This window comes from Oncorhynchus gorbuscha, linkage group LG19 (genome assembly GCF_021184085.1).
Source record: "Oncorhynchus gorbuscha isolate QuinsamMale2020 ecotype Even-year linkage group LG19, OgorEven_v1.0, whole genome shotgun sequence".
NCBI lineage: Eukaryota > Metazoa > Chordata > Actinopteri > Salmoniformes > Salmonidae > Oncorhynchus > Oncorhynchus gorbuscha.
This window is the reverse complement of record NC_060191.1, coordinates 23,069,293-23,090,132: the sequence shown is the minus strand read 5'-3', so window position 1 is coordinate 23,090,132 and position 20,840 is coordinate 23,069,293. Positions and strand designations below refer to the sequence as shown.

The following is a 20,840-nucleotide window of genomic DNA, read 5'->3' as shown; positions in this document are numbered from 1 at the left end:
AAGCTATATGTGCTATATAGGCTAGCTATTGCTTATTCTATAATTAGGGGATTTTCCTCACACAGAGACTAAGGCATCTTCTTTGGTTCGAGGCTGACATTTTCAAAACAACCAGAACCCTAGAAGACAATACTGTCAAAATACTATGTGTGATTGGAATTCTCTGCATGCGGCAATCCACAACATCCTGGTAGAATACCCCTCCTCTACCCTCCCCACAATACACAACATCCTGGTAGAATAACCCTCCTCTACCCTCCCCACCACACAATACACAACATCAAGGTAGAATACCCCTCCCTACCCTCCCCACCACACAATACACAACATCCTGGTAGAATACCCCTCCTCTACACTCCCCACCACACAATACACAGCATCCTGGTCGAATACCCCTCCTCTACCCTCCCCACCACACAATACACAACATCCTGGTAGAATACCCCTCCTCTACACTCCCCACCACACAATACACAACATCCTGGTAGAATACCCCTCCTCTACCCTCCCCCCACCACACAATACACAACATCCTGGTAGAATACCCCTCCTCTACACTCCCCACCACACAATACACAACATCCTGGTAGAATACCCCTCCTCTACCCTCCCCTCCCCACCACACAATACACAACATCCTGGTAGAATACCCCTCCTCTACACTCCCCACCACACAATACACAACATCCTGGTAGAATACCCCTCCTCTACCCTCCCCCCACCACACAATACACAACATCCTGGTAGAATACCCCTCCTCTACACTCCCCACCACAAAATACACAACATCCTGGTAGAATACCCCTCCTCTACCCTCCCCTCCCCACCACACAATACACAACATCCTGGTAGAATACCCCTCCTCTACACTCCCCACCACACAATACACAACATCCTGGTAGAATACCCCTCCTCTACCCTCCTCCCCACCACACAATACACAACATCCTGGTAGAATACCCCTCCTCTACACTCCCCACCACACAATACACAACATCCTGGTAGAATACCCCTCCTCTACCCTCCCCACCACACAATACACAACATCCTGGTAGAATACCCCTGCTCTACACTCCCCACCACACAATACACAACATCCTGGTAGAATACCCCTCCTCTACCCTCCCTCCCCACCACACAATACACAACATCATGGTAGAATACCCCTCCTCTACACTCCCCACCACACAATACACAGCATCCTGGTAGAATACCCCTCCTCTACCCTCCCCACCACACAATACACAGCATCCTGGTAGAATACCCTCCTCTACCCTCCCCACCACACAATACACAACATCCTGGTAGAATACCCCTCCTCTACACTCCCCACCACACAATACACAACATCCTGGTAGAATACCCCTCCTCTACACTCCCCACCACACAATACACAACATCCTGGTAGAATACCCTCCTCTACACTCCCCACCACACAATACACAACATCCTGGTAGAATACCCCTCCTCTACCCTCCCCCCCACCACACAATACACAACATCCTGGTAGAATACCCCTCCTCTACACTCCCCACCTCACAATAAACAACATCCTGGTAGAATACCCCTCCTCTACCCTCCCCTCCCCACCACACAATACACAACATCCTGGTAGAATACCCCTCCTCTACACTCCCCACCACACAATACACAGCATCCTGGTAGAATACCCCTCCTCTACCCTCCCCACCACACAATACACAACATCCTGGTAGAATACCCCTCCTCTACACTCCCCACCACACAATACACAACATCCTGGTAGAATAACCCTCCTCTACTCTCCCCACCACACAATACACACAACTCCTGGTAGAATACCCTCCTCTACACTCCCCACCACACAATACACAACATCCTGGTAGAATACCCCTCCTCTACACTCCCCACCACACAATACACAACATCCTGGTAGAATACCCCTCCTCTACACTCCCCACCACACAATACACAACATCCTGGTAGAATACCCCTCCTCTACCCTCCCCTCCCCACCACACAATACACAACATCCTGGTAGAATACCCCTCCTCTACACTCCCCACCTCACAATAAACAACATCCTGGTAGAATACCCCTCCTCTACCCTCCCCTCCCCACCACACAATACACAACATCCTGGTAGAATACCCCTCCTCTACACTCCCCACCACACAATACACAGCATCCTGGTAGAATACCCCTCCTCTACCCTCCCCACCACACAATACACAACATCCTGGTAGAATACCCCTCCTCTACACTCCCCACCACACAATACACAACATCCTGGTAGAATAACCCTCCTCTACTCTCCCCACCACAATACACAACATCCTGGTAGAATACCCCTCCTCTACCCTCCCCCCCCACCACACAATACACAACATCCTGGTAGAATACCCCTCCTCTACCCTCCCCACCACACAATACACAACATCCTGGTAGAATACCCCTCCTCTACCCTCCCCCCCACCACATAATACACAACATCCTGGTAGAATACCCCTCCTCTACACTCCCCACCACACAATACACAACATCCTGGTAGAATAACCCTCCTCTACCCTCCCCACCACACAATACACAAAATCCTGGTAGAATACCCCTCCTCTACACTCCCCACCACACAATACACAACATCCTGGTAGAATACCCCTCCTCTACCCTCCCCACCACACAATACACAACCTCCTGGTAGAATACCCCTCCTCTACCCTCCCCTCCCCACCACACAATACACAACATCCTGGTAGAATACCCCTCCTCTACCCTCCCCACCACACAATACACAACATCCTGGTAGAATAACCCTCCTCTACCCTCAACACAATACACAACATCCTGGTAGAATACCCCTCCTCTACACTCCCCACCACACAATACACAGCATCCTGGTAGAATACCCCTCCTCTACCCTCCCCTCCCCACCACACAATACACAACATCCTGGTAGAATACCCCTCCTCTACCCTCCCCACCACACAATACACAACATCCTGGTAGAATACCCCTCCTCTACCCTCCCCACCACACAATACACAACATCCTGGTAGAATACCCCTCCTCTACCCTCCCCACCACACAATACACAACATCCTGGTAGAATACCCCTCCTCTACCCTCCCCACCACACAATACACAACCTCCTGGTAGAATACCCCTCCTCTACCCTCCCCACCACACAATACACAACATCCTGGTAGAATACCCCTCCTCTACCCTCCCCACCACACAATACACAACATCCTGGTAGAATACCCCTCCTCTACCCTCCCCACCACACAATACACAACATCCTGGTAGAATAACCCTCCTCTACTCTCCCCACCACACAATACACAGCATCCTGGTAGAATACCCCTCCTCTACCCTCCCCTCCCCACCACACAATACACAACATCCTGGTAGAATACCCCTCCTCTACCCTCCCCACCACACAATACACAACAGCCTGGTAGAATAACCCTCCTCTACCCTCCCCACCACACAATACACAACATCCTGGTAGAATAACCCTCCTCTACCCTCCCCACCACACAATACACAACATCCTGGTAGAATAACCCTCCTCTACTCTCCCCACCACACAATACACAGCATCCTGGTAGAATACCCCTCCTCTACCCTCCCCCCCCACCACACAATACACAACATCCTGGTAGAATACCCCTCCTCTACACTCCCCACCACACAATACACAGCATCCTGGTAGAATACCCCTCCTCTACCCTCCCCCCCACCACACAATACACAACATCCTGGTAGAATAACCCTCCTCTACCCTCCCCTCCCCACCACACAATACACAACAGCCTGGTAGAATAACCCTCCTCTACCCTCCCCACCACACAATACACAACATCCTGGTAGAATACCCCTCCTCTACCCTCCCCACCACACAATACACAACATCCTGGTAGAATACCCCTCCTCTACTCTCCCCACCACACAATACACAGCATCCTGGTAGAATACCCCTCCTCTACCCTCCCCTCCCCACCACACAATACACAACATCCTGGTAGAATACCCCTCCTCTACCCTCCCCACCACACAATACACAACAGCCTGGTAGAATAAGCCTCCTCTACCCTCCCCACCACACAATACACAACATCCTGGTAGAATAACCCTCCTCTACCCTCCCCACCACACAATACACAACATCCTGGTAGAATAACCCTCCTCTACTCTCCCACCACACAATACACAGCATCCTGGTAGAATACCCCTCCTCTACCCTCCCCTCCCCACCACACAATACACAACATCCTGGTAGAATACCCCTCCTCTACCCTCCCCACCACACAATACACAACATCCTGGTAGAATACCCCTCCTCTATCCTCCCCACCACACAATACACAACATCCTGGTAGAATACCCCTCCTCTACCCCACCACACAATACACTAATGGAATCTCACTCTAACGTGCATTACTGAACTGGCAAGACAACACAGACGTTTAGCTACTGTGGTATCTCACACCACATCCAATTAGTTAGAAATATCACCACACAATAACCTGGCCCAATCTCCATCTTAACCCAATTACAGGACTATTGCCACCCAAATCACTCAGTCCAATCTTACTTGAAACCAAATTATGGGAAATATCACTCAGTGCAACCTCGCTTTAAACCAAATTATGGGAAATATCACTCAGTGCAACCTCGCTTTAAACCAAATTATGGGAAATATCACTCAGTGCAACCTCGCTTTAAACCAAATTATGGGAAATATCACTCAGTGCAACCTCGCTTTAAACCAAATTATGGGAAATATCACTCAGTGCAACCTCGCTTTAAACCAAATTATGGGAAATATCACTCAGTGCAACCTCGCTTTAAACCAAATTATGGGAAATATCACTCAGTGCAACCTCGCTTTAAACCAAATTATGGGAAATATCACAAAACAATAAATAATTTATTTCTGACCCGTCATCTCATTCCAAATGAATTAGTGTCGGAATATCAGATCAGACACATGCCGAGATTTTTTCATACCTATTAATGAAATACCCACTGGTAATAGAGGGAGAGGAATCGTTTCATACCGGTGTAAAACAGCTCCTGTAAGTGTCGTTAGGGAGCTGTCACAGTGAAATTTGCGGTGAAAATCCTGCCTAACTGAGTCTTTACTGTCAGATGCGCGCTGCTAACATGGACTCTTTATTACCAGAAAATCCCACTGGCACCTTCACAGCTGGAACAGCAGACCACGCGCCAGCCCTAAATGACAGCAAAATTGCCGTGAGTCTCTTCATGGTGGCAGAGAAGTGGCACAGCGATGGTGAGTAGGGGGGATTGCACTGTTCCACCACCACCTACCACTGGGCATCAGGCGGAATTGCCTTACCAATTCTATTGTTTCCCGAAATGGTACGAGGCCCACAGCCACACTGCTAACACACTGTCACAACCCACTATTTCCTATACACAGGCAATTTAAAAAGGGATATTTCACAGGGTATGTGGTGGCCTTATTTGGCCATTGGCGGTCTCACCAAGCTCCTAACCACTTATTGTCATGCAGTGTGCAGTGGCACCCAGACTGTAAGAGCATCTTATTAGAATTATTTGAGGCATGTGCCTCCTTGGAACGAATCCCTAATGAGTAGAATATCACATTAGCGCCAAATCCTTACCGCCGCAATATCACACAGCAACTGACCCTGAAACAGTTTCACAACGCCCACTCGCCGAGACTCGTTTTTTATTGGCAGGGATTAAAACTGCCATTTACTATTTAATCGAATCGTCTGTCCCGCAAATCAATCCATCTCGATCCCTGTCTGTTGCGGCTTTTTGCATCCAGCCTTCTCCTCCTCCTCCCCCTTTCCTCCCTCTTGCCATCTGTCTCTCTTTCTCCCACTCCCTCTCTCTATGCACCCTTCTTCAATCATATTTTCATAACTCTTATTCTCTCCGGCCTGTCCACTTTCATATACCCTCTATCTCTCTCACTCCTTCCCCCTACCTCCCACTCACTCCCTTTGAATTAAACAGTACATAGTATAACATCTCATTCCAAAAGCATGGGCATTAATATGGAGTTGGTGAACCATTTGGTGCTATAACAGCCTCCAATCTTCTGGGAATGCTTTCCACTAGATGTTGCTGCGGGGACTTGCTTCCATTCAGCCACAAGAGCATTAGTGAGGTCGGGCACTGATGTTGGACAATTAGGCCTGGCTTGCAGTCGGCGTGCCAATTCATCCCAAAGGTGTGCGATGGGGTTGAGGTCAGGGCTCTGTGCAGGCCAGTCAAGTTATTCCACACCGATCTTGACAAGCCATTTCTGTATGGACCTTGCTTTGTGCACGTGGCCATTGTCATTCTGAAACAGGAAAGGGCCTTCCCCAAACTGTTGCCACACAGTTGGAAGCACAGAATCATCTAGAATGTCATTGTATGCTGAAGCGTTAAGATTTCCCTTCACTGGAAGGGAAATTTCAAACAATGAAAAACAGCCCCAGACCATTATTCCTCCTTCACCAAACTTTACAGTTGGCACTATGTATTGGGGCAATTAGTGTTCTCCTGGTATGCGCCATACCCAGATTCGTCCGTCGGATTGCCAGATGGTGAAACGTGATTCAATACTCCAGATAATGTGTTTCCACTACTCCAGAGTCCAATGGCAGCGTGCTTTACACCACTCCAGCCGACACTTGGCATTTCACATGGCGATCTTAGGCTTGTGTGCGGCTGCTCGGCCATGGAAACCCACTTCATGAAGCTCCTGACGAACAGTTCTTGTGCTGACATTGCTTCCAGAAACAGTTTGGAGCTCAGTAGTGGGTGTTGCAACTGAGGACACTATACATGCTTCATCACTCGGAGGTCCCGTTCTCTGAGTTTGTGTGGTCTACCACTTCGCGGCTAAGCCATTGTTGCTCCTAGACAGTTCCACTTCACAATAAATAACAGCACTTACAGTTGACCAGGGCAGCTCTAGCAGGCGAGACATTTGACGAACTGACTTGTTGGAAACCCTAACCCTATGACGGTGCCACATTGAAAGTCCCTGAGCTCTTCAGTAAGGCCATTCTACTGCCAATGTGAGTCTATGGAGATTATATGGCCGTGTGCTCGATTTTACGTGCGTCAGCAATGGCTGTGGCTCAAATAGCCGAATCCACTCATTTTAAGGCGTGTCCACATACTTTTGTATACATAGTGTATAATGCTCGGCCTGTGACTTTAATCACTATGAAATGAGCAGCAGGAGGGCAATGAATGGAACGTATCAGTTGATGACATCTCAGCAACATGTGTCTCTCATTCTCAACGGCTGACTCCCCGTGTCGCTATTCACCCTTCTCTCCCCGTCTCTTTCTCTCTCTCTCTCTCTCTCTCTCTCTGGCACTCTCTCTCTCCCACTCCCTCTATCTGGTTCCCTCTCTCCCACACATTTTCCCCATTACCTCTCTCCCTCTGTCTCCCTCTCTCCGCCCCTCTCATTCTCCATCTTTTGGCTCGAAGAGGAGTGTACGAGCTGCTGAAATTTTCATCGATCTGTTTTTCTCCGCTTTATTTATTTCCCTCCCTCCCGTTCGGCATCCATTCCTCTCTCCCACCTACCTTCCCTCCTCTTCTTCCCTCCTCTCCTCCCCTCCTCTCCTCCCTTCCCCAAAAACCTCCAGTCCCGATAGACCAGGAGAGGCAGTGAGGGACTAAAAACCACAACATGACACCGTGATTTAGCATTCGTTGCATCCCGGCCCATAGTTGTAAACAACACTAGGGTTGCCGTGGGATGTGTGTGGGCTAAAAACAACTTCTGACAAGTTGAGCACTTGACAGACAGTATTTGTTACGGCAGGATATTTTAGCATTAGTTGCAGCCTGTAGTTGCACTGTCAACCACACAAGAGATGTAAGGGTGTGCGAGGGATAAGACTATGCCGTAGCATGAAAACAGCTTCTGACAAGCTGAGTGCTTTAAAAACAGATAGTATTTCTGAAAGCAGGGTAAGATGTTAGCAGACGCTCTTATCCAGAGCGACTTACAAATTGGTGCATTCACCTTATGACATCCAGGGGAACAGTCACTTTACAATAGTGCATCTAAATCTTAAAGGGGGGTGAGAAGGATTACTTTATCCTATCCTAGGTATTCCTTAAAGAGGTGGGGTTTCAGGTGTCTCCGGAAGGTGGTGATTGACTCCGCTGTCCTGGCGTCGTGAGGGAGTTTGTTCCACCATTGGGGGGCCAGAGCAGCGAACAGTTTTGACTGGGCTGAGCGGGAACTGTACTTCCTCAGTGGTAGGGAGGCGAGCAGGCCAGAGGTGGATGAACGCAGTGCCCTTGTTTGGGTGTAGGGCCTGATCAGAGCCTGGAGGTACTGAGGTGCCGTTCCCCTCACAGCTCCGTAGGCAAGCACCATGGTCTTGTAGCGGATGCGAGCTTCAACTGGAAGCCAGTGGAGAGAGCGGAGGAGTGGAACAGTGGAGGCTCCTCAGAGGAGGAAAGGGGAGGACCATCCTACTAATGTCATAAAAATAAAAATGGTGAAACATTAAAAAAGTTATATTTTTTGGTAAAACTGTACTAAATATATTCACATCTCACCAAGGAACTGATTAAGACACACGGGTGTGCAATGAAAGTCTACAGTAGCCTCAACAACACCCTCTAGGGTAGCACTATGGTGTAGCCAGAGGACAGCTACAGTAGTTTCCCTCCTCTGGATACATTGCATAGACAAAATTGCCACAGGAGATATAAGGACATGTGTCCCCCCCAGAATTCAGAACAGCCCCACAGATAGCATATGAATATGTCATAATGGCAACATGTCTAAAACTGCAGGTAATTACGGTTGACTTTGGGTAGGAAAACGGTCCAACTCCTCCTCTTTCTCAATTTTTAAACAGCAATGGAGTGTGCCTTTGGTGATGCATCGATGTGTCATTCTTGTCCTGCACGCCGTGACTGACGTAGCTACTTCGTTAGCTAAGCTAGCCACTTGTAGCTAACCAGTAACTCCTCCAATATGTGTTGATGTAATTTCAACAAGATCTGTTTTTGGACGGAAGCTGTAGAGGGCAGAAAGAAATTGCATTTTTGTCGCCAAATATCTTATTCATTCATTTTTTAAAGCATTACATTACCAGGTACAATGGTGCATTGATCATTTATACAGTTTAAAGATGTTATTATTGTATTTTGCCCAAAGTCTACCTTCAAAGTAACTGTCCAGTGTTTCCAGATTTCTATTAAATCTGACCAATAATTAATTACAATATGAGTATAATAGTTTCCAGCCCAAAATGAAGTATGTTAAAAATCAGCTTTTCTGTGTTGGAATGGTGTGGGTGTACCCCAACAACAGAATGGTCTGGGCATATACCAGTCATTAAATATATTAATGCAAGTACACCGCTGATTGGCCAGCTCATCCTCTATGAGGAAATATTAATATTAAGTCTGTTTTTGAGATAGAAGTTTGAGGTTAGGTTTTTGAAGTGTTTTTTTCTCCAATGTATGCTTTGGCCACAAAATAGTAAAGTAGACGAGTCAACAACATTATTTGAGTATAAGTTTAACGTAATATGAACTTTTAAAAGTGAGATTTTCACGGAACAGTTTAAAAGTGCAACATTTTTCCCTCGGCCTCATGGGAACATGTAGAGAAGCAGGAAATTATCTTTAAAACTGCCAAATTTTCTCTCATCCTCATGGCAAATTGTAAAGAATAGCATGAGATGAGCTATAAAACAGCACATTTTTCTTTGTACCCCATGGCAAAATGTGGAGAATTGCAAGAAATTTGCTTTAAAATTGTACAATTTTCTCTCCGACTCATGACAAAATGTGTAGAATATCATTTTAAAACTGCAAAATCTTCTCTCTGACTCATGATTTTTTTGTTGTTGAAATACAGGAAGTTAGCTGTTTAGAAAAAAAAATATATGGGGTTAGAGGACCTTCCACTTATCCTTTCACGTATACTGTGTTTTTCAAAATACTACGCAAGAGAGGCATGATAAGTAATGTGAAACTGTGTAGAATTGCAGGAAATATAAAAATATATATATATTTAGGGGACCCCCCACATGCCCATCTTCTGTTCCTTTCATTTTTTTCTTTTCAGATGAGAGTTTACAAGAATTTATCTGACAAAGAGGTGCTTCATTGTGGCCTGAATTCTATTGAAAATGGTCAGGGCAGAGTCCTGGGCTTTTATTATGCCACCCTGAAGTGCCACTGAGACAAGCAAGTCAAAACCGCAGGCCTCAGCCTTTTGAGTGGGTTACCAGTCTTCACTGAGCCCTTTTCAGACTTACATCATGGGATGTCCAAAAACGTGCCTTTGACCCGAGAGGATGGGAATTCAAAAGACGTTCAATAAAGAAAGGTGGTTGTCAGGCATAGACTGGTTTTACGCTTTTATGAAGGGGCACCCAGAATTATCCATCCACAAGCATCCAGTCTGGTTCAAGCTGGGTGTGTGTGTGTGTGTGTGTGTGTGTGTGTGTGTGTGTGTGTGTGTGTGTGTGTGTGTGTGTGTGTGTGTGTGTGTGTGTGTGTGTGTGTGTGTGTGTGTGTGTGTGTGTGTGTGTGTGTGTGTGTGTGTGTGTGTGTGTGTGTGTGTGTGCGCGCACGTGCGTGCGTGTGATTAATCAATATTTAATCTGTTATATTCCCAAAAATGTATAAATATTACAAACTATTGAAAACCATTTGCTCTTGAATTTCATTTTACAGACAGCTGGGATTTACAATTTTGCCTTATTCAAATGAATATGGATTTAGTTTAATTGTACATAATGGAGTGTCAGGAGAAGGTAAAAAAGAAGAAAGAGAATTTACTGTACGTGCAAAATAGGGACACTTCTGTGAGACCCCATGGGGGCATCTTAACCCGGTAGCTGGTCAAATAACCCTTTCTTAAATGTTTTTATTTTTTTATTAAATAACAAAATAAATCTGCAAGGTGGGGAGCATCATACCCCATGTTACCCTATTAGTATTTTACTAAAATGGATTCAGATGATAAATATAATGTTATCTCAAAGTAATTCTAGGGCTTCTGCAGTATCATATCCCAGTGGTAAATATTACCGTGGTTAACCGGGTGCGTGGAGAGTACTCTAACAGACCACAATAGAGCAGCAGGGTGGAAACTAATGTTTGTCTCCCCTGTGCTGTTGTACAAATGAACACACTCCTTCACATAGCCAAACACAAGACAATCACACGTCTGCAAACACACACACACACACACAGACAAAAATATGCACCCACGCTTGCATGCACGCACGCACACACACACACACACACACACACACACCCCCCCCCCCTACACAAACACACACACACACAGTCCCATCAGGCATGGACCAGGCTGCATTAGTTTCCTAAGCCTCTTCCATTGATTTGCCAGCGAAGCTTCTTGTCTCTGGTAATGAGGACAGGGAGAGAAGCAGGACCCGGGTCCCTCACAGCTCCCACAGGAGAAAGAAGCAGCGGCTGCTCTAATCTGAACTGTGTTTCCAACGATGCTAACGCCCTCACACAAAAAGACAAGAGACAGAGGGGGGTAAAATCTCTCCCTCTCTCTGTCTCTCTCTGTCTCTGTCTCTCTCCTTCTTTCCAGATAGCTCAATCTACATGCCCAGGCTAAAGCCTCAGAGCCAGGATTTAGCCTGTGCCAGAGACATATTCGATTTTCCCTATATGCCTGTATTGATAAGAGATCAATGAAAGTTATTTATGTGCACAAAGATGTATGAATATATAGATGTTCCTCTCTACCCCTCAAGGCTGGGTGCTCCTGGCTCCGATGGGCTTCATTGATTTACTGTTCGCACCTTCACTGGGGGAATTGTTTAAATTCATCTTGTGGGTGGCCCTATAAAGGCTGTGTTTGAGTGTGTGTGTGTGTGGGGGGGGTATATGGTATACAGTATATTGGCCTCCCACTTCTCTCTACCTCTACATACATTCTGCTGCCACTTGAATTATGTTTCTCTTCCTGCTTTAAATAAAACATAGGCCTTTTTTCATTACTATTATGTTGAGGGCCCATTGCTCATGCACATATTCATGCACAGGGCAGCGCTGGCCGCCGGGGTTGAGCTGGGAATAGGACAAGGAGGCGGGGTGAGAGAGAAGAGAAGTTTTACAGTGTATTACTATAATTTAACACAGTAAAAAAAAAACTGCCCCACATTGAACGTGATCCTGGTTCATGTCCATTACATTGAACTCCATATATAGTAACTGTGAGTATAATTACAAACAAGCCTGGCTGTAATCATTATTTATGGAACTGACACTTATGTATAATTGCCTCACTAGAACCAATATGGGAGACCAGTGAAGTGTTTATCAAAACTCGACGCAGGAAATCTCAAGGGCATTGAGGTGACAGAGCACTGGCCATCAACCATCGCCCCTCTCCCCCCTCTCGCTCCTCTCCACACTCAGAGTGCCCATCTAGAGTTTGACCCCATGACCTCATGTCAATGTTCCAGCCTGAAAGCCACTAACACTACAGCACCATCCCACAGGCCAGCATCTCACCACCCTCACCCTGTTGAAAACAATCCAAGAAACCCACAGAAACATATTTGGACGTAGATTTGGATGCAATAGCCCCTAATGCCAGTCATGTTTAAGCCAAGATAAGGTCAGTAATAGGCGGGGGGTGGAATAGTGGAAGATTCCACAGAAACGCTTGGGGCCATTCTCTCCATGGTGCCCCTCTCCATAGCAACACTTCCCGATTTATTTCAAACCACACAAGGCTATCTATCAATTCTCCATCCAGCATGAGCGATATGGTGGAAGCACATCATCCACAGCAGAAACCCCGGTACACAGTCTCACATTCCCCCCATACAACTGGAAAAAGGGCCTTGTAAAAATCGAATTGAAAATGTGAAATATCACACAGCCCACTTGTTTTCTGTCAGGTCACTGCTATATATACTTCCCTCAGCATCCAGCGTCTCTATTTTCCTCTCCAAAAGAGCAACTCCATGAGACTCAAACCCCGGGCTTCTCAGTTTCACATCCAATGGTGTCTGGCAACAGATGAAGAAGAACCGAGAAAAAGGCCAAAAACAATACAGGCTCCAAAAACGAGGAGCATATGCAAGCCAGACTTGGAGAACAACGACGGCACAGAAATGGTGGCTTTCAAACGTGGGGGAGGCGGGGGAGGAGGAGAGAGGAGGGAGGCAGGAAAGAGGGGAAGAGAGGCCCCTCCAGATTAGGAGCTCGAGGCATCTGTTGGTGCTGGCACACAGACGCGTCTGCAGCTCTTCATCTCCCAGCCAAAGCCGGTGATTTGACCGAGCACAAACAGGGGGGCCATGCCATCAACATGTGCCACGATGTGCCACGCGCCTTGACCCCACTTGTCCCCCCCCCCCCATTTGTCGCTGTAACGAGAGGGATCACGGGCGACGCGGCGACCCGCCTGTTTTTCCCTGAGCCCGATACGCCCCGTAAACACTTCCCGCACCTGTACCCTTTGATTCATTATGGCAACCTTTTGTCCTCTGGATGCTAGTTTGGATTAGTTTGTAGCTTGAAGCATCTGTTGGGTTGTTGAAAATGACTGGAAATGGCTTCAGTGATGTACAGGAGAGTATTTTCAAAGGTTAAGGATGACGTGTCTGAGAGGGATCCAAAATTGCAATGTGGAAAAGTAGAGAGAGGTTTATGTCGTACACCAAATGGATTAGAGGACTTTTGATTGCGGTTGGTCTGCTACCAAGGTAAAGACCAAAGGTCAAATGCCAGGTTATGCTGATATGTGACCTTGACTTAAGGTCATTTCTCTCAGCATACAGATATGTAATTGGATAGAATGTTTTACTGTGTAAGAGCATGTGTTAGAATGGGAATCTGTATAGAATGTCTTTGTGCAGATGCTAGCTTGTGGTACTGGCGTACTTACATCATGAGGTCGTAAATTAGCATCTCTTATTCCTAGACCATGAAATATCATCTTCAGCAGCGCCGCAGCATATTTATCATTACCAGTAAAGTACATGCTAACATGAACCTCATAATAAGGTACTTACCGCAGGTGTGTCACCACGGCGATCCTCTTTGTGGGGTCTAAATGGTTTAATTTGGTGTGGGGGCGTGTAGTTCTATTCTCAGGCTTAGTTAGCTTTCATTGAGAAAATAAGTGGGAAGCAAAGTCTCCGAGTGTGCCATCTCAGACGTAGACGAGAAAGATTTAGGAGAAGGTTTAGGTCCTATTAATTAGGCACCAAACATTTGAAAATTGACTGAAACAGGGAGAGATGACCAGAACTTGTCCAATGATAAAAAAAAAAAAAATGTGTTCCATTGTAAAACGTTTCACTATGGGGGCAATGACCGCATATAATTCACTAGGCACCAAATGGATAGAGAACAGACTGAAACAGAGAGGAACTACCTGAACTTGTCCAATAAGAAGCATTTGTTTTCATGTTCCACTGCATGACGTTTTGCTACCGTGTGCCATAATGAATACGACCTTGGTTATCACTCTGTCTCAGGATGGAAACTAATGACTTAGCATCTCTCAGTACAATACAGCCAAAGCCATTACGCCGAAAGGTCCACAGCACATAGGTGCTGCTCAGAATGCTCACTAGGCATTGTGCTTAGAGATGCAACATGCAACAACTTCGAACGTCACTGCACAGGTCAGCAGAAAGCAACTTGAGGATTGACACTTCATAGTAGCTAATGACCATAGCAGCCTAACAGGAGTGCTGATCAATGACTAAGTGGATGTAGCTTCAATCAAGCAATGCAAACTTGATTTATAAATGACTCAAATAGCAACGGAGATGAGAATGATATGCCCAATCCAAAAACCGCCCCCCCTAGCCCTTATACCCTGTGCATTTGTGTAGATCCGAGAGGACTGCATAGGTCTAAGCAATATGGACCCTTCCTAGCTCCCTGGCAAGCTATAGGAGTACGTTTCCATACTTTGCTTAAACCCATTCAATCCTCGCAGATCTACACAAGCGCATAGGTTGTAACCACTATAGGGACTAAGGGTCCATTTGGGAGTGGGAACTCCATCTGACACACTCCAATGAGCACTACACACGCTCACGTCTTCGGGGCACCTTGCATGATTTAACAGGGAGCTGACCAGGCTTTGAATGGCTGTGTTCCATCCTTCCTCCCTCATCATTCATGCATGCCTCCACATGAGTGGGTGTGTGGCGGTAGCAGCAGCCGGGAACCTGGCTACATCATTTTCTAAAGATGGCAATGATATACTCTCAGTCAACTTCATACTATAGTGTCAATGTACCACACAGAACAAAGATGACGCTGATATACAGTATTCTCAGTCAACTGCAAACCGTAGCTTTTAATGTGCTACACACTTAAAGCAAGAATATGGCCTCTCTAGGCTACATTCATCAACTGTACAGTTTAGTGCTCAAACATGTGGATATGGTAGGTTTGTAAAATGCCATTTTAGTTCAATCCGTTCGGAAAAAAAGGTAATCTGTCCTTAGAATCTTAAAAGCAGGCTGTGAATTGGTACTGTTAACCCAATAAGGAGCTATAATCAGATGGTTTCGTGCTGTTCTGTTTGGTGTTTGTGTCCTGCAGGGCTGTCCATCTGCCCCATTCCTGGTGTAGCCTAGGCCCTACTCGAATCCCACCATAACCAGCTGGGTACTCCACTACTCCTGCCCGGAAAGGAACATGGGAGTAGGAGTTTCCACCGGCCCTGCCTGCATCTGTGAGCAGTTAACCTAGCATCTTATTACACTGACACATCAATTATTGTTATTAAGGCCAGGTTATTTATTGAATGAATGATTTCCCAAAGGTAATGAGGGAGAGTTATCGAGGCACGCATGTGTGACGTGTGGTTTAATGTGGTTTAATATGTGGTTTGCGTCATGCACGTGCGCAAGGGGCGCACCAGATGTTGGAAGGAGCGCGGGGGCATAAGAGAATCTACAACAACATCAACAGTGCGTGGATTGAGATAAAACAAATCTGCAAGATGGTTATAATATCGGTCACGGTAGGAAATAAAAAGGGCTGTAAACTTATATTGCAATGCTATTGATCTTCAGGCGCTCCATATGACTTTTATGATGCCCAAGTTTCCCTTCCTCTGCGGTGCACATTGCACAACATACAGAATAAACCATTGTCCAATTTCTGACGCGCCAACGTCCTTTGTGGAATTAATAACGAAGCATACTTAAATCCCTATGAGTCATCCGGATGTACAGGCGATCACCTTAATTATCTTGCAATTATCTTTGCCCGGTGAAAAAACGTTAAAAGCAACAGACAACGTGGTGGATAAATAACTAGCCACGGCGGTGGGGGAAGTAGTGAAGGTTACTAGGGTACACTGTACAGAGTGCCCTATACGTGTTGGGATGCCCCAAGACCTATTTCGCTGTCTATTATTTTCCCTCAACCTTGCAGAAAATGTTATTTTTTTTTGCTACACTCTTCTCAACTGCTTGTACTGCATCGGACATTATGTAGCAGTTTAGCGCCATACTACGAACGTCATGTGCGCGGGTTACCACCAGATCAATCATGTCACGTATTGGAATGCGCCCGCCTGATGATAGACCAGAGAGGATGGGAATGGGGTGTCTCGTATTCTGAAGTGAAATATGTTAACATGCACCACTCGTAGGCTACAACAAGCAAGCTGAAGATTGAGCCGTGCGCTGCGCAAAGGCTGTAGCCTATACCTACCACATGCTAACGCACACTCACTGTTTCATCCACTCACACCCCTGTCTCGCTCGCGCGCGCTCCCTTATCTCTCTCTCTATCTCTAACTCTCTCTTTCTCGCGCTCTCTCTCTCCAAACTGTGAGCAAATGAAAACCGAGTGTGTACTGTAGTACACACACACACACGCATGATTCATAAGCAGGTAGACCCCCATCACGATCTCGGCATTAGTATTCACCTACAGCACCGTACCAGTGGGAATGAAGGGGAAGATGCATGTGTGGATCCAATCCAGCGGCAACATCAAATCAAAGTAGCGTACTAGAACTTACCGCTCGACAGCAGTGCGAGGAGCAAACCAGCGAACACGTTTCGTAAGACTGGGCAGCTCATGTTTTGATGTTTCGATAGATATTTCGATGTTGTTTTCGTAGTAGAATACCGTTGTAGTCCTCTTCTATGGAGCCTTTGCAGGTAAAATGTGAAACGGTTTACCTCGTGTGCTTTATTTATGTCCAACAGCAATAACCGACTGCCTTAACATGTGACTGAACAAAAACATGAGTCTATCCCCTTGACTTTTCTCGTTGATGACCCCCCCCCACCCCTTAACCAAAGAAGGGGTTGTTGATGTTTTCGTAGACGTAGAGGGAATACCAAATGATACAAAATCCTGGTGCAAAATATCCGCAAATATTCCAGACACTGAATTAATGTTGTTTTCAATGGTTTGGAGAGAAAATGTGCTCAAATGCGCACCTGAACACGAAGGTAAATACTCAACTGCTTTCTGCCAAATATTCGACAGAACATTGCAAACTAATGGATACAATATATGCGTTCTGTAGTAGACAATTCGTCCCGTAATTAGGCTACTCTCCTCGATCTCTGTCGGTATGCAACGCGTCTTGTCGCCCCGCACTCAATGCATCGCTCCGAGAAACAATAAATGCGAAGCGCACAAGAAAAGGCATGATTGACAGTTCAATGAGTACTCCTTTCTTCCAATCATCGCCACCAAGGAAGGGGCGGGAGCAACAATTGCACTGCAGCCACTTTCGGAGAGGGTGGGAAAGGAGGCGGGCTGGCCAATCCGAGGTGCATGGTAGGCGGGTAAACGCGCGAGGCGAAAACGGCGCGGTGATAATGCAATGTGATTTATAGCAAGCTTAGTGTTGCTGCAGTACTCGGAGAAACAGTGGTCCACAGGGGGACAGACATAATAACCGTAGTACAGGGACCGAGGTAGAGTGAGAGCGCGATAGGTGGAGCTACGAGGAATAAGTGCGTGGTGAGTATCTGAATTATAGGCTATTGGATAAAGGGTGAAAAAGGGTGAATGTTCTATTCGGGTTGTTTTGTTGGGCTTGTGCCCAGGGGTTGCCCACATGACCAGAGATTGGATGGAGCTCCAATACCTTACAATAGGAGACATCCTACAGTGAAAACTGAATAGACCAGTTAACTCCTATTATGGAAAAGCAAACCATTTTGATCACTGTAACTGCACTTTTTGGAAGACCATGCAATTGAGTCCACATGAGCGTTTTGGAATATCACTAGGCCTACTCGTCTAGAAAAAAAAAACTGCATTAAGTAGAGTTTATGCACATGACTTCACACCATATGTGTGTGAGATGACTGGGATTAATACGATAGTAGCATATGAGTACAGCAACGTGATGACAGACTACCTGCTCTGCAGTGTTGAAGCATGCAATTCATATATCCCATTGAAAGTCAAATTAAATGAGTCAGAGTCACCCAACAAGCTGTAATAACGGAGATTCAGATTCAGCACCATTGAAGTGGACAGCGACATAATTTGAATTAGGAAATTCAGCACCCTTGAAGTGGACAGCGACAGAATCGGATTTCGAAAATTAAGCACCTGGGCAGTGAACAGCGGCGTTTCCCTACTGGGGAATCTCTTACAATGAGAGTAAGCCTAACCAGGAAGGGGGAGGCTCCCCTAGGAACTCTGCAGTGTTGGGGAGTGTAATCGGTTACATGTAACTGATTACAAAACCTTTTAACTGTAAGACATTATGTTACCAGCAAACATATTGTCATCAGATTACAGATACATTTGAAAAACTAGATGATTACTTTTAAATTCAGAAAATATGTCTGCGGGGGAAAAATGTATGACACTTTCCGTTTTTCTCAATTACATTCAAATCAGCATTGAAAAAAGACGCAAGTTTAAGTTTGTTCCGCCTGAGGGAGTCTGACCACAAGTCAGAGACCACTATGATGACACAGCAAATGCGTCTGTCTTCCAATGGTGCTACTGTTGTCTGTCTTCAAAGATTATACTTCCAACTTGAATAAACGCTTGGAGGTTAGGACGACAGCAGTGGTGTAGCCTACGGGCGATACGGATATACCTTATTATTAATATCTACTTAGCGCTGAATCACACTGCTGCTTTCTCATTTAGCTGTTTGCGCCTTACGGATTGTGGTTATTGTGGATGGCTGTTCACAGATTTAGCCTATATGTGTATTTTAACCCAATAATGTTTGTTTTGAATAAGTTTAAGCAGCCCATCAATCTGTTTTTTTTTGTTTGTTTGCGACCAGTGGACAGACAGTGAAAAATGTGATCTTGCAGCAGCTACGTAGTGCGGATCCCACTAAGCCTATCCCACTGGGCAATAACTGGTTGAATCAAAGTAGTTTCTACGTAATTTCAGCAACAGAAATCAATATGAGGACGTTGAAACTACGTGGGAAACTGATTGGATTTGCAAAAAGTCATCAACGTAAGGGAATTTCATATTTTTTTCACCCAACTTTTCACCTAAATCCAATGAAAGGGTGACATGTTCTGTTGATTTACCGTTGAAATCGCGCTAGAGTTGACAACTCCACTAAATTCAAATGAAAACTAGACGTTGAACAGGCCTGTGGGTTGGAATAAAAGTTTGGGAGAGTTCCTCCGTTCTGAACTCCTCCTTGGTATTGTGCTAAAAAATACAGTCAAAAACGAGTTTCATTAAAGAAGACCAGAAGTGGGGCTTTTATTGCTCATTCTAATTCGTGCTGATAAAAACAGGTAAACAATAGGTAATGCAACATATGGTATTCATTTTTCACATGCAAATAGCACTTTTCAGTAGTGCTCAAAGCACGCCATTCCATAAGAGCATAATTTATTTTTCAACTCGAATCAATGAGCCCAATCAGTCCTCCAAAACAACGATATCATAAACAAAAGAGCAGGCTCATTAGTCCTTCGTTTTTAGGTTATGCTCAGGTAAAACAATTTGGCTAATCTCTATTTCCATAATTCCAAGTCCTGTTCTTGACGATTAAGGGTATTAAATCATTTGGAATGACTGGAAATCTGACAGATTTAGGGTTTTTAATGTAAAGACAGATCCTAATCGTATTACCATCTGTATTGAAGTAGAAAGCAATGGGTTAGAAGAAGCCTACATAACCCATAAAGTAAAATGCAACATCCATTTAAAGCCAGCCATTTATCCTGCATTAAATGTCATTCAATTGATAATGTTCATTTTTCTCTTCGAATGCCTCTTAAGGCGAAAGTAAAAGTAACTGATTTTGGTTCACGCACAAGTTATGTTACTGATTACAATTTTGGACAGGTATCTAGTAACTGTAATGAATTACATTTAGAAAGTTACATACCCTACCCTGAAACGCTGTTACCTACTCTAATAATGACCCATGAGTCCATAGCCTGCTCCAAAACATCTTACACAATACTTTTAAGGGAGTTAGGCTATACATTAGTACACAACTTGTTCTCGCTTTTGCATGGTGTTATTACCATATTCATATTTGCCAGCATTTGAGGATAACACACTGTGGGCTCACATTCTATATTCATCTGTTTCTGTAACACAATGTAGACCGACAGTATGGTATTTTCTCAAAGGTTTGCCCACATAGCTACACTTCTAGACATTTGCATTGAAATGCCGCAGGATACAAAGCTGGTCCTTCATTAGCATAGAAAGACATTGACTTTATATGGAACATATTTGATAGAGAGATATGCAGTGCCAATACCCCGTTAATGGAATTCATGATAGTAATCAGTAATTCAACCAGGCTGCTGTACACAGGCTCTGCATTTATTTATACACCTGTCAAAAGTTGCTGTTTGTTTGTGTTCCAT

At 45.4% G+C, this 20,840-nt stretch overlaps 1 protein-coding gene across 1 annotated transcript in view; it reads right to left on the bottom strand.

Moving 5' to 3' along the window:
• The window catches only part of iglon5 (IgLON family member 5), a 216,240-nt gene extending 198,629 nt beyond the window's left edge, over positions 1–17,611 (bottom strand). Inside the window, exon 1 of the mRNA XM_046315086.1 lies at positions 17,021–17,611. Within this exon, the coding sequence (XP_046171042.1) occupies positions 17,021–17,081 (61 nt within the window). The 5' untranslated portion in view covers positions 17,082–17,611. The remainder of the gene's footprint in view (positions 1–17,020) is intronic.
• Positions 17,612–20,840: the final 3,229 nt, after the last annotated feature.